At 36.5% G+C, this 15,563-nt stretch overlaps 1 protein-coding gene across 1 annotated transcript in view; it reads right to left on the reverse strand.

Moving 5' to 3' along the window:
* Window positions 1-1,099: 1,099 nt before the first annotated feature.
* Window positions 1,100-15,563, reverse strand: part of LOC104505551 (receptor-type tyrosine-protein phosphatase delta-like) — a gene marked incomplete at its 5' end in the record, with an annotated part of 35,248 nt that continues 20,784 nt past the window's right edge. Inside the window, 5 exons of the mRNA XM_010158377.1 lie at window positions 1,100-1,298; window positions 3,680-3,815; window positions 8,002-8,156; window positions 14,160-14,285; window positions 15,120-15,246. Coding sequence (XP_010156679.1) covers window positions 1,230-1,298; window positions 3,680-3,815; window positions 8,002-8,156; window positions 14,160-14,285; window positions 15,120-15,246 — 613 coding nt within the window. The remainder of the gene's footprint in view (window positions 1,299-3,679; window positions 3,816-8,001; window positions 8,157-14,159; window positions 14,286-15,119; window positions 15,247-15,563) is intronic.

Consider the following 15,563-nt stretch of genomic DNA (forward strand, 5'->3'; position numbering starts at 1 on the left):
AATTTATAATAATTAATATTTATAATTTATTATTAGTAGTTTTATTTATATTAAACTACTATTTACTGTAGTACTGTAGTATGCTGAAAAACTTTCCCAATGCTTTGATAAATCCAGATTTGGAAGAATCGATATGTTTAAGTGTATGTGTGTGAATTTCTACCTATCTGTATCTCTGTAATACAGAGAGTTAGACAAGGGTAGACAGTAATACATACATATACTTACATTTATAGAAAGAGAGGGTGTGGTGATGTGTGCATGTATGTGTGTGTGTGTGTGTGTTAGCAGCATCTTTATACTTTGCGCCTCCCTGTTGATTCCAAAAGAAACCAAAAAGCCCATTTTGATTTAGCTCATTACAATGAATATTTTCTTAAAGAAAAATAAAACCAACAAAACTGTAAAAGTAATATCTAACAAGACTGTGGTACTGTAGATAAATATAGGACTGCACAAAAATGTGCAAATTTTCAGATTATTTAACATTTCTACAGCACAATATTACAGATAACAGTTCTACAGCTTAAAAAAAATCTACATTTTTTAAACAAAAAGATTAACAGTTATGCAACCTTTTCTTTAATTCACTTCATTGAATGATAAACTCCTGTTAAAAAAAGAAAAAGTTTACACAGTTAAAAATGAAGCACAGGTCAGCAGTATCTTTACAATACTAAAAAACTAAATCAAGGACTTTCTTTTTAAACATTCCCACATTTTCCCTAAAGTGTTATGATAAGTAGTATATCGGGAAGGGGTAATGTTGAAGTAAAGAGTCCGCTTTGTTTGAGAAGTCAGGACCCAACCTTTTAACAAAAATCTTGCAGTGAACTGCAGTTCGCTCAAAATTCCTCTTTGCAACAGCATGCAATCCTGAACAAGTTGATCATTCTTTCTGATTATTTTCCTCTTCCCTTTAACTTCAATCAGTGTCGAACCCTTGAGGTATCTGTAAATGAGATCCTTCAGACGCCTCAGTGGTCAGGATTCTTTTATTATGGTTAGGTTATTAAACTGTGAATTCTTGGTCCACATGGAATAGGGTCTTTTTCGTTGTTTTTTTTAAATATCCCCATTAGTTTTGTTTGTTTGTTTGTTTTATTTTATATATCCCCAATAATCGCTCCTTAGCTAAGAGTTAAGAAGTACTTCCAAAGCACATCATATGGCTCAGAAGCGGCTCTCTGGATCTTAAAGGGCCTGCAATAAAAATCCATGATGGGTCTTTATGTTGCATAGTGATCAAAGCTGCCCAGATATTCCAGTGCGGCTCGATAGCAGAACTGATATTGATCCTGGAAAGATAGAAAAGAACAGCATCAAAAAGACAGCTTGTTGGTTGGTTTCTATTTTCTTTCCACTGAGAGTGAATACATTGTGGCTACAGACAAATATACTGCAGAGGCATCTGCGGGTCAGCAATATTCTCTTGCTGACTTTAACAGAAAACCAGTCTGAGATACAACAGATGAAGATAGACATTCAATGCAATAACATTTTCCACAGAATACAGCTTCTTTTTGTGAAGAAACTATATACCCACCTAATGACCATTTGTTATTCTGGATTAATATAACACCAGCATAAAGCTTTCTTCTTATGGGAACATGCTAAGATGTTTTTTTACATGTTTTTTCCCATGTATTTAAAGTAGCAAAATACCTAATTATATCCACAACAAATACTGCTAAAACCCATCAGAGACTTCATATAGAATGTTGCATGGAAAAACACCAGGTTAAAAGTCATGTTAAGTAACCAAAGGGAATCCCAACCTTTCAGTAACACAGGCTTTGAAGAAGTGTAAGATATCTTAGCCTGTGGCAAGAAAAGGGCCTAAAAGAGAAATACGCAGCTAAAGCACTCTATTAATATGAAACAGATTGCTTTTCAACCTACATCTGGAAGCAGAGGAAAGTTTAGTGTGGTGAGGGATTTGCTTATACCTCTGGTGATTCCAAAATTTGGCATTCACATTATTCTTACCCCCACACACCATTCCTTTTTCCCAATTATGTAATATTGCAAACGTATACTAAAATGGTACGTCTGTGCACTCATTTGCAACTGCCACGCAGGGTTTAAATGTTAAAAAAGGGAAAAAAAATATTGCTTCTGAAAACCACCCAGTATATCAAGAAGGTCTGTGTATTTATCTGGTAGTGCTATGTGGTAACCCCACATGGGTTATACTTGTTAAGATCACAATTAAAATTCTTTTGGAGACCAGGGAACTCATCAGATATTTGCTTCAGTGTAGTGGCGTGAAAACTAATAGTTCTTTCCTGTTTCCTCTTGGAACGGCGGGAGAATGCATTAGACACGTGCATAAATTTTAAGTGTATGTGTGGTCCACATGGAGTTCAAGTGCTTTGTTGAATAAAGATTAGATTTCCTGGCAGCTTATAGTACTGAACGAGAGATTTGTTTTTCACAGAATCCTGAAAGAAGTGAGTATGCAACACTTCCACTTTCAGCAGGGGGGATGAAGGGTAACATACAGAGACAAGTCAAAGTAGGAGGAGGGAGAATATATTGCATAGATGAACTCTGCATTTGTCAGGTAGGCTCCAAAGCAGCATAGGTTTTCTGTATACTGTGGTTATTTCTTGGAACCAAAATGACAGAAAGCAGTAATTTTTCATTTTGCTTATCCAGAAGAATGATGGTAATGGAAAAGATATGGAATTAACTCTTCAGTTTGGTCACAGTGATTTACTTGGCTAACGGACAAGATTAAAAATAAGTATCTTCATTTTTCTTATAAGTTTTTATAAAGCTGTCTTCTTAAAAATAAGACTATCTAGTTTTTATTGAACAAGTTTAATTTTCTTGTGGAAAATGGTAAACTCTGGGGAACCATTTTAAATTTCACAGACTGTAATTTAAAGGCCAGTGTCAATCAAATTATACTAAATAAATCAAATTATACTAAATAAATGTTTCCTTTCTCTGTCCCTTTTGCTTGGTTCTCCTACCCTATTGGCTTTGGATTGGTTAAAGTCTTCTGTTCAGGAATTTAAGTAGAAATTAAGCACAACTGAAAATGTTTAAGTATTCTTTATGACATGACACAGTTCCAAGCATCCAGGTCCAGGAAATCAGTTGCTAATGCTCATCCTTTTCCTTATTTCTCTGTGGCTCTCTTGCTAGCACAGAAATTATTTACACTGTGCTTTTCCTGAACACTGAATTTACCATTATGATTTTCAGGCCAACCAGCCACTTGCTTGGTGACACAAAGTCAAGAAAACCATGAAAATAATACAGTGTCAGTCTGAAGCCATGAACAACACTTTGCTCCCGGAATAAAAAAATTAGCGTATCCTCCTGCAGAAATAATTTCTCTCCTTCTTTATTATGACATTTTTCTGCCAGGAAACAAATGTTCAAACAAAAATGGGTAAGACTACTTGGAAAATGGTTTTCCGCAACAATAATAATTTAGAATCTACTATTGAAATTACTTTTTTCTTCCCCAGCCTGCAGTATCTATTGCTGTAACAGGAAATACTCCTTGCAGTACCTTTATGGCTGATTTTACACAGTAGTCATATAGTCACTATATGACTTAAGATATAAATGTAAGTACATTTTATGCAGTCTCTATCTGTGCATTTTTTGGCTGAGGAAATACTTCTTTTCCATCATCACTGTATGAATCCTGTTTTCTCACCTCTGTCTGTACCATGGCTGGCCGCTGCGTCCTTAACATTTTGACAGTCTGGAAGATATCTACAACACCTTCATATCTCATTCTTTCTAACACAATGCTCAGTGTTATGAATACTCCAGTCCTTCCAACTCCCGCACTGTTACAATAAAAGAAAAAAAAAAAAAAAGAAAACAGGAATATTAATTGACAGTTAATGTTGAAAGAATTGGCTGACATATTTATCTGTGACTACAACACACCATATGTGTCCAGATTTCTATATGGAGAAAGGCTCACTAAGAAAGATTACACAGCAAACTACCAAATTGCTTTCAGAAGAACAACTGTGCTCAAGCAAACTTCACATGCTACTAAGTACATCCTGAATCTCCAGTCTTCACTGCAAAGTGACTTGGTTTGTACATCCAGACACACTGTAATAAATGCATGGTGAAGGAAAATGAGATCATTTGTTGCCAAAGACCTATGCTGGAAATGACAAGAGAAAAAGATGTTAAAATGTATTATAATGCTTCTTTACTTAAGCTCCTTCATGTATATGACCTGTTTGGCACATATTCAGTGTGTTAGTTTACCTTATACTTTAAATTAGAGACAGTCAGTGGATTTTCAATTAATATTGAAATTGTTCATACTCACTATAATTTAAATAATGAATACACAGAAATCTTAAGACACAGCTTTTATTCAGGTCTGTCAGTCTAGATCTGTAGCTTTCCAATACTGACATACATACACCATGTCTGTCTATATTAGTGTGAAATGTCTTCTTTGAATATATTACTTGTTTGCTCTCTGTTCTGTCTTGGGTTTTTGTTATTAGCTAAAACCCTCAAGAATTAATACACATTCCTGTAATCAATAGAGTAAGTAGTTGTCAGATATTAAAATTAAACCATCCACTTATTCATGAGGATGACTGTTGGACAATGAGACAGGCAGCTACAGAGAAAAAAAGTATTTTCCAAGTCTTAACTTGTATGTGTGGAAATTATGCACCCCACTGTTGATGCTAACAATTTCACAAGGTTTTGTCCAGTCAGATAGACTCGGGAAGTTGGAGACTTGAGAGCTATTCACCAGACAGGAGACCGGAAGAACATGAACATGAACAGCAGGGAAAGGCTAAAGAACTCTGTACATTGATACGGACTATGACAGAGACATGAAACTACTGCGGAAATCAAATGTCCATGATAGCATTTTAGTGTTTGGTTTAGATTAATGCACTTCTATGGCTATTAAACTTATGTGAATGGATTTAGCAATCTGGCATAACCTGTGTCTTTGGAGCCAAGGGACCACTGAGACACTACTTGACAAAATACCGTACTCTCAGTGGTGGTTTACCTGTATGTAACCTGGACATCTAGAGCAACTGGATCGTAAGGTCTCTTTTCCCTGATGAGGTGAATTAGAAAGCTAATGTTTAAGAAACATGCTGAAAAAATCCTGGAAAAGAGCGTTGGAACCTCCTTGGACGTTATAGTGCTGATAACAGTGTGATCTAAACCAACCAGCCCAGAAAGGAACCAGCAGAGTGAAGGCAGATTACCACTTTCCATTCTTCTTGTTCCCGTTCCTGCTAAACCACTGAAAGCTATCCAACAAAAAAAAGGTATGATTTTGTAAATATTTGTGAAGACTTCTAGCCTCACAAATTAGTCACATTTTTATTACTTTCAAGAAACTACCCAGAGCTCTCTAATTCAGCAGAAGCAGGGAATTAATCTGTTGTCTTTGGTTCTTAAGAAATGAAAAGGTGTCTGGATAAGCTACTTAAAGAGGAAGACAGACTGATAGGGAAAAATCTCAATGCTTGCAAATCCTAACTAAAATTTAGTGTCTTGGTAAAGTCTGTAGGAAACTGACCCTGCTCCCCTGAAAGTGGAAAGCATATTTTAGGATTGTATCAATTCCTAGTAGAAGAGGCTTAGGATTTCTAAACAGGGATGGAAGTCAACATCGGTCCTAGTTGCATTTTAATGATGAGCTGATTTCTTTCAGTGCAAGCCAAACACCAAACTGAGTCCTTCCAAGACAGCTAATGAAGCAATGTGACAAATATTTTAGAGAAACCTGAATTTAGTAAACGGTGAAGGCACTAATTCATGATGTACTGTGATTCACCAAGGTTTAAGCAGTTCAAAACCAAAGTTAGGAGGCTTTAACGAGCCTCATAGGAAGTACTGAGAGTTTGTTGTTAAAGATACCTCTTGAATGCATGCTGGGAAAGGGTGGTCTTCCTTACTCTCCAACTAAAATGTGTAATAAGAAGATTATAAATATCTAAAATTGGTTGAAGTGAAAATTTTGTTTCAAGGCAAATTGCCCTTGGCTCTTTTAACTATTTTTTTAATTAACTGCCTGATGAATTTACACATTTTTAAATTGTAATACACACCAATCTATTTGTAAAAATGCCAGAGAAAGAAAAATGTGGGTGGCAGGGATTTACTGTGTAACATAGAAAGCAAACTTGTGAAAAATGTGTAGAGTTAGAAGGAAATCACAGGGAAGTGGCACAAGGGGGAAGTTTATAATTTGAAGAATTTCTCTGTACAAGAGACATCCTTAAAAACACAACATGGTACAGACTGGAGGCATTATTACAACAATTCCATAAAGATTAGAAAATTGCAGGTATCCAGAATCTTGTGCTTCCTGAAAGAAACAAACATATTTTGCTACGGACATTTCCTATTTATGTCATTTGACTAACACTGAGAATAATTATTAGCATTACCCATCTCTAAATTGTCATTGCAATGACATTAAGACATTTAAAGACCAAACCATGATGAACTATATCGGATTTGACTTTGTTTCTACCAAAGTTAATGGTAGAAATCTCCATAATTTCAGCATGAAAGATCACACCCATTTGGAAGGGCTGCCTAGCCTACTGCAAGCAGTATTTCATTTCAGTCACAAGTGGACAAGTTTGCATGGTACAAAGAACTTAGAAGAGTACAATCACTTTGCTATCTTATGTATGTCTGCATAAAGGCATAAATATTGCTTATTACTCCTCTGCTCTCAAAACTCATTAATGTCAGGAAGAATAAGGCTTGTTCTTATCACGGTTGTCCTTCATTTTTCCTTGCCAAATGAATCCCAAACACTGCTTTGCAGTGCTGGTCTCCTTAGCAGGTCATAAAAATTTTTAGGCACACAAAACAGGTAATATTCAAGTAGACCAGTACATTTATTTTTTGAGTCCTTCAGATTAGGGGAGCATAAGGCACTCTGTTAAAACACACTGTCGTTTTAGTAACTTCTGGTTGCTTCTGGCTTTGGAATTACAAGAATATCTCTTCCTCTGTACATTCATATGCTCTAGTAAAATTGTTCTTTTTGTCTTTAACTAAGTATTGGGACATCAGTTGGCTTGCAGGAAGGACATGGAATCCGTATCAGTATTTTTGCATTTCTGTTATATAAATAATATTTAATCCACCAAAAAATAATTTAATGTTGCAAAAATCATATCTAAAATCCTAATGGAATTTATAGAAAACAATTTATTAAATAAGAGATAAAAGATAAAGATATTATTTTGGGCCATCTGCTACAGACTTTAGAATACTGTAGAAAAATTAAATAAAAAATACAAGAATATTAAAAAAGCCCACCCTGGATTACTCTTGCACATCCTGCAAGCTGCTTTAATCTGCATATCAATTGTAAAGGAATTGATGGAAGTCATCATATCAAAATATGGGCATTACGTTCTGAAGTTAGAATTCACCAATCTAAACCTCAATGATGTTTTGACAGGCAAATTTTCTAAACACTGGTTTTTATTTCATTCCTTTCTTGAGATACAGAACATTTTTATTTGTCTCATCTTCATTGCTACTAACATGGTACTGTAGTGTAATAGCTCCTTTACAGTTAATAATTCCAACGAATGTAACTGACTCACTTTTAATTACCAGTGGAAAAAAAAAATAGCAGGTATGTGATAAGTTTCTTCCTACAGGTTCTGTGTGTTTTCACCATGCATTAGAGAAATTTTTAAGTGAAGAAGAACTCATGCCCTTCTACGTATTTCAGAATAATAATTTCTTTGTAAATGAGATATCACAGAACAGTTCTCATTTCATAAAGGATTCCTTTCCTATGAGTTCCTTTTTAGATCTTCTATTTGAATCATAGAATCATTTAGATTGGAGAAGACCATTAAGATAATTCGATTATATTTTCTTATAGTTCACCTATGATATTCCACTTATGTATACAGCTTTGCTGCAATCAGCAATCAACTTCAGAAAAAACCAAATCTGCATATGAGTTGTTTTCAGGCTTTGTTTACTTACCTGCAGTGAACAGAAATTGGTCCATCCTGACCAAACTGCTCTTTTGTTTTATGCACTTGGCCTATGAAGTCAATAAATCCTTCTCCAGACTTTGGCACTCCTTGTTCTGGCCAGTCAGTGAACTGGAACTGCCTCACTGTTCGTGACTGGCCATCCTTTAACAAAAGACACAAATAATGTATCCCAAAGTATATTCCAGTATCTGGAAGTCAGTCAGCCAACAACCAGAAAGACAATCAGAAAACAAGACATGGAGAGGAAGTGGGGAACAGCTGAGATCATGTTTATGAAGACTTTTGCAATCGCAGTACAGGCTGCTGCTTTTGGACACATTGGACCAGAAGTGCAGTTTCATTTACAACATTGCATAGACTCCCTTTTGCACTGGATAGGAGAGCTGTCTGACATTCTGTCTGTGTAAAAAGCATGTTTGAGGCTAAAGACAGAACAATATCACTAGGTTATATGATTTTTTTTTCTAAGTTATGTTTGGAATCTTGCGGACTACAAATTCTATAGATACAGAACAGGTACACTAATGCCATCCAATCTGGCTCCATTTCCTAAAAATGCTTATCTACTGCATGGCAGTAATATCTTCACTGATTAGATTCATTCAGTCATTGCCATCTTTGCAGATGATATCTTCAATAGAATCACAGAATTGTTTAGGTAGGAAAAGACTTTAAGATCATCAAGCCAGCCGTTAAACCTAACACTGCCCTGTGTTAAATCTCCCCTGGTGCAACTTGCAGCCATTTCCTCTTGTCCTGTCACTTGTCACTTGGATGAAGAGACCAACACCCACCTCTCTGCCCCCTGCTTTCAGGTGGTTGTAGCGAGCAATAAGGTCTCCCCCAAGCCTCATTTTCTGCGGGCTAAACAAGCCCAGATCCCTCAGCCGCTCCTCACAGGACTTGTGCTCCAGACCCTTCACCAGCTTCATTGCCCTTCTCTGGACATGTTCCAGCACCCCAATGTCTTTCTTGTTGTGAGGGGCCCAAAACTGAACAGTGTATTTGAGTGCAGCCTCACAAGTGCTGAATACAAAGGGGCATCACTTCCATAGTCCTGCTGGCCAGTGTTCCTAATGCAGGCCAGGATGCCATTGGCCTTCCTGGTCTCATGGGCACACTGCTGGCTCATATTCAGCCAGATGTCAACCAACTACCCCTGTTTCTTTTCCCCTGAGCAGCTTTCCAGATGCTTGTCCCCAAGCCTGTAGCTCTGCACAGGGTTGTTGTGACCCCAGTGCAGGACCTGGTACTTGGTCTTGTTGAACCTCTCATAATTAGCCTTGGCCCATCGATCCAGCCTGTCTAGATCCCTCTGCAGAGCCTTCCTACTCTCCAGCAGATCAACACTCCTGTCCAATTTGATGGCCGCATCAACACTCCCACCCAACTTGGTGTCATCTTCAAACTTACTGAGGGTGCACTCAATCCCCTCATCCAGGTAATTGAAAAAGGTATAAAACAGAACTGGCCCTAGTACTGAGCCCTGGGGAACAACACTTGTGACCAGCCACCAACTGGATTTAACTCAATTCACCACAATTCTTTGGGCTTGTCCACCCAACCAACTTTTTACCCAGCGAAGATTATTCCTATCCAAAGCATAAGCAGAGAGCTTCTCCAGAAGAATGTGGCAAATGGTGTCAAAGTCCTTACTAGAGTCCAGGTGAACAACATCCACAGTCTTTCTCTCACCCACTAAGCCCCTACCTATTATAGAATGAGATCAGATTAGTCAAGCAGGACCTACCTTTCATAAATCTATGCTGACTGGTTGTCTTCTACGTGCTGCACGATGGCATTCAAGATGGTCTTCTCCATAATGTTCCCCAGCACTGAGGTCAGACCGAAAGGCTTATTATTCCCTAGATCTTCCTTCTGGCCCTTCTTGTAGATGGGCATCAATTGGCTAACCTCCAGTGCATTGGGACCTCCCTGGTTAGCTAGGACTTCTGACAAATGATGGAGCCTGCCCAGCCCCTTAGACTTCCAGGTGTGTAAGTGGTGTATCACGTCGCTAATTACTTCCCCTTGGACTCTGGGGACTTCACTCTGGTCCCTGTCCCTGTCTTCCAGCTAAGGGGGCTGGGTACTTGGAGAACAATTGATCTTGCTATAAAAAAGCTGAGGCAAAGTCAGTGCCTTCTATAAGGTGAACATTTGCCTCAAAGAAAATGGGTCAAGATAAGCAAGTTGTTTAGCAAAATATAAAATTCCTTTCAATCATCATAATTTCATTCAATAACAGCTTCGACTCTGTCAAAAACCGAGAACAAGAGCTTCTCTCAGAAAGTTGGCTGAAGCTGGTAATTACCTCTAGTTAGAAATATGAACAGGATTGTTTAAAACTACAGGATACTGCTGCATGTTTATTTTTATAATGAAACAGTTGGAAGTACGAAAAGCTGAATTCTGCTTTATGCCTTTCTAGTGTGCAAGCGGTCAGGACAGATAAAACACAATACAAATGGATGAAGTAAATTTGTTTTGAATTTTCAAACATTGATCTTGATGACTTTGATGCTGTGACTCTGCACAGCTGAAATGTTTAAAAGACGGGCCCAAAAGCATGGGCACATGAGCTACTGATGGGAACTAGTGTCTCTGGACATGTTGTTTTCTAAGCATCCATCCCTTTAAAATTGTCTTCTACTAAGTGAAACTCATGAAAGAGTGAAATGATTATAGATCCCCCCAAGAAAGCAACAAGTTATGCTGGAGGCAAGAACAATCATTATTTTTTTTTCCCTCCACCACAAGCACTCAGCTATTACAGACCTTTGAAATTAATAGATGTGATTTTAAAAATAACCAAAGGAAAAAACAATATTTTGCTTTTATGTCTGCTCTGGTACTGTGGGTTTCTGTCTTCTATGTCTCAGATGAGTAAGGAAAACAGAAAATGAGTGTGTATACCAGCCACTGCTTCATGAGAGGACATGCATATATTTCTTTAACTTACTACTTTTATATTCCCACTAGACCACCATTTAGTAGTCTATTTCTCTGGAATGTTTCTGCCTACTTGGAAAAAAAACCCCAGAAATACAACAAAAATCTGTTTGAAAACACCCAATTTTATTTCTTGTGGATATCAATAAAAAGACCTAAATACTTCCTATCAAAATGGCTTTTTTTCAATGCAGAATTCTTTCATAATGATCTCTGTGATGCCATTTTCCCCATTGAAGAAATGATGAAATTTCATCCTTCAGATAGCCTTAGGCATATAACATTAATTAATGAAGAAGACAAAACAAAAGGTTGATTCCCACCAAAATAACCTCCCATTCTTCTAGAGTAAAAACAGAAAAGCTTTCCTCACTCACTTGCAACATATTGGTTAGGGAGATGGAAGCTCTTTAGCACTTTCTGACCCAGGTAGGAATTGTGCTAGAATAACAGTGACTTTTTTAGGTGTGGAAAATATAAGAAAGATGGTGCTTTATTAAAGTTTAGGCTATCATTGAAAGACCATAAAGATCTATGTGCAAAATAGCTTTGATAGTAAATATTTGTTTTTCAAGCATGTCTAAATCACCTAAATTGGTGTATTTCATGACTGTAATAACTCAATAATCCAGTGCAAGTCTGTGAAAACTGACGCAGTTTTAATGGCAATAACTTCTGTTATTAAGGCTATTTAATGAGCACAGAAGTTAAGTTAGTTAATCTGGTGTTAGGCTAGCATTAAAGCATATTGGGAACTGTTCTGCAATTACTTTCACAGTTCCCTCTGCTACTGACATTATAAACAGTGCTGCTTTCTTCTAATGAGATGCTTGCCAATAGCAGTCCACATACAAATGTCAAATTTTATTAAAATCTTTACTTTCAAATATTGTGACAGTTTGCACAGTTAGTTATCAAAATACAAATTTTCAGTTCCCTATATGGAGCAGAGGGCTTTTAATTTATTATCTTTTTGATTGGCTGACTGTTTGCTTTTCTTCTTGTTACTCATAGGGGATATTCAATTGTCTTTTGATGAGGCTGTAGAATTTACAATACCCTCTTACAGCCACCACTAATAGTTTAACCTTAAATGAGACTGCCTCAGCATAGTGACCTCTGGAGTTTACAGTGAAAGTGAGCATAAAGCAGTCAGAAGCAGTAGATTGACACATCTGCAGAGGTCAATTTCACCTTACAATTCACAGCTCATGTTCAGAATTAACAGGAAGTTCCACACCAGACACTTTCTTTACTTGTTCCTGGGGAATAATTGGCCAGTGTGGCTCTGCCAGAGCACGGACTCTATTCTAATACTAAGGAATGATCTTATCTCCATAAGAGGGAGAGAGGCTGGTGACAACCCCTGCAGCATTTATTCTTCTTTGAATACAACAAATCAGTTAGATGATCTCAATTCCTGGGTGTGACAGCCATGAAAGCCTAACTACAGGAAAACTATAATGTACTTTTTGGTAAGTAGTCCCCACCACTTCCAGTAAATTTGGAAGCAGCTATAGTTTCCGAGCACACCTAGAAAATTAAAGATGTCCCTTTGAGCTTGCCAGTGTGTTGTTTAACAAAATCTGGACATCAAGGCAAAAAGATTTTTAAAATTTGAGAAGCAATGATATATGATAGTAAAATGCAACAACAGAACTGTCAAGGTGCATGCACGTTTTGCACATTTTGAAAGAAGTATATTAATAACAGGCCCAATAAAAATATTTCTGGCAAATTAAGTTATTTGACCCTTTCAGACTGTTTACTGGTTTGCTAGCTATAAGTAAGAAAAGTATGTACTTTTCATAAAAGTGTTTATGAGAGCACAGACTTTCATAAATATCTCAATTCATTATAAACTCCTGAAAGAAATATTTTGAAATATATACTCTTTGAAGACATTTCACCTACATCTGTGGCTTTTTGTTATCATTGTTATTTTGTGATCTGAGCTTGGTAAAGTATGTCACATAATTCCAGCTTGAGAAGGAACAGATTTTTAATAGATGATCTATGTAAACTATCAGCACAGTTGCAGTGAAATTGGCTTTCACTGCGTATGCTTACAAGTGTGGTTAAAGACTTATGTTAGGACCCTGTTTTTATCCACTTTTATTAAGCTCGAATAGGTAAAAGAAGCTATGAGTCATGTGATCCTTATCAGACTTCAAATAGAACGAAAATCAGATCCAGTGTGTCTACAGATTCTTTTCAAAAACACCCACCTAAGACTCATTTGCCAAATGAAAATGTTCATATGCTGACTTGGTTAATAAAAATACTCTCTAGTTAATTGTTGTTAGTACCTAATTTTACCTGAAGCTAACATTAAAAGCAGCAGATTAACTAACTGTGAGAAAGTCTAATATTTCGGATGCTGACTGGCAATTCTGAGTAATCACTCATGTTATTCCTGGACAGTACATCCTGTTATTTTGCTTGAACAAATAATATTCTACAGTGATTACAGAAATGGAGGCTCCCAGTAATTTTTCCTGCCATGCAGACTAAAGTCCTAGAAATCAAAAGTCTGAGAAATGCCAAATATATATTTAAAGTTTATGTACATTTAATCTTTTATCAGTGCTCAGTTTTGGACTCAGGAATTTAGATAAGAAATGCAGTATGAAAATGAGGATGATAGGGTCACAGCTGCATGCATCTTCTCTGCAGATATACAAAAGTGCTGAAAATATGCTATGCCAAAAATCAAATTATAATGTGCAAAGCTTGTCAAGCTTTTCTTATGAATGCTATTTGGTCTGCAGTTTTTACATCTCAGTGTATTAACCTTCATACTCACTCAGCCTAGACGATGGTGCTAAACAATGTATTTAGAGCTGTAAGTGACAAAAATTGCCCCAAAATATGATCAAAGGGGAAATGAGAGAAATATGGAAAATGGTCCTCAAATGATCTAATGTATTTTGGCACAAATAGTTATTCAGAACTTTACAAAGTTGTACTGCCCAGATGTCAGATCTGAATGAAGTCAGTTGTTCTTACACAAAGATCCCTTTCATTTAATAACAACTTCGTCTGTTTGCTGTTTATTCCTTGTAGAAGGTACAACCCTAGGTTTTTTTCATAATAATTAAAAATAAAAAAGAAGGGAGAGTGGAAAAGAAAGAAATTGATGTTTTCTTTTAAACTTACACTGTGAACTACTGTAATGCTATGTTAACTCACCCTTGCATCTGTAACCTTGAATTCCCTCAGAATATACTGTGGCATGTTGTATTCTGCCATTGGATCTACAACAAAATACTGATATCTGGCTGAGCGTTCTGCAGGCCAGTACTGGTGGCATTTTTCCTAAAAAGCAACAAAACAAAATACATTTCCTGTTACTTGAGACCACTACCATAAACTGTTAGAAAATCTTTTTCACTCAGATAAGTGTTATACTTATGGAAAGTGACAATGAAGTGATATGAACTGTCTCGCTGTGAACATGAAGTTCCATAACTAAAATAAAAAATTATCTTGATTGCAAATGGGTTCTCTCTGATAGCTGTACATCTGACGTCATCTATACTTCTGCTCAGTCTCATTATTTACCAGTGACAAGAGTTATGCCTTGCCTGATTTTCAACACAGAATGGAATTCAAATCTTAAGGCCACTTTCAGTTTTCTTTCTTCTTTTCTGTAGAAGCAAGTCCCCCTGGTCCAGTCAAGACCCTCTTTCTGAAACCACTAGCCATGCCCTGAATCATCTCTACCCCCTATATACATGGCCTCACTCAGTTTTTACTTATCACATACCAGCTTCATCTTGATGTGATCCTTTCCAGATAGTAAATTGCTTCAAAAGTGAAGTTTCCAAATAAGAAATCTTTGTTATTCAGTAGACAGAAATCAATGCTCTCTGCGCATATTCTTCAGAATATTAACACACAAACTCAGCTGCTGAATCCCAGTGTGCCCCACAGCAAAATCCTATGTCTAGCTTGTCTATTGCAACAGGTTGGAAAGCCTTACACCTGCTGATCATTAATGCTATCGCTATTTCAAAAGGAGAAAGAACTGTATCAGTTCAGCTGTATGTATTCAGCTGTATCTTTATACATTCCTGAAACAATGAAATATTTTAATTTGAAAACATTGTAACAAACGTATTAGCAAAGTAATATTACAGCAGTACTTACTCTGCCCATTTCTCGTAGCTTAGTGAGCATGACCACAATTGTAGAATTGTGCTCCCAGAGCATCCTCCAGAAGTCTTCAGTTGTTTCTGCTAAAGGACCTTGTGTAGCTATGTAAGCTTTTTTTTGGCTATGTGGAAAAAAAAAAAAAAATTAAGAAAAATGTTTAAAATAAAAAAATTAATTCATACACATGTTCTCTGTTTATATGTAAACATTATCTAGGGGAAAAAAATATATACTATTAATATTATTATTGTTTAATCAAACTATAGCTTTTTATTTTTAGAACTTTGAGAGGGAAATTACTCTGTTAATATTATGATATATGTCTTTATCATTATTATTTAAATTTTAATGTAACTCTAATAGCTCAATTTTGTGTGCTGTAAAAAGCACTTAAGAAACAGTTGTGCTGCTTCATTTTATAGAATTAACTGTCTAACA

Source organism: Eurypyga helias, unplaced genomic scaffold (genome assembly GCF_000690775.1).
Source record: "Eurypyga helias isolate BGI_N326 unplaced genomic scaffold, ASM69077v1 scaffold15119, whole genome shotgun sequence".
NCBI lineage: Eukaryota > Metazoa > Chordata > Aves > Eurypygiformes > Eurypygidae > Eurypyga > Eurypyga helias.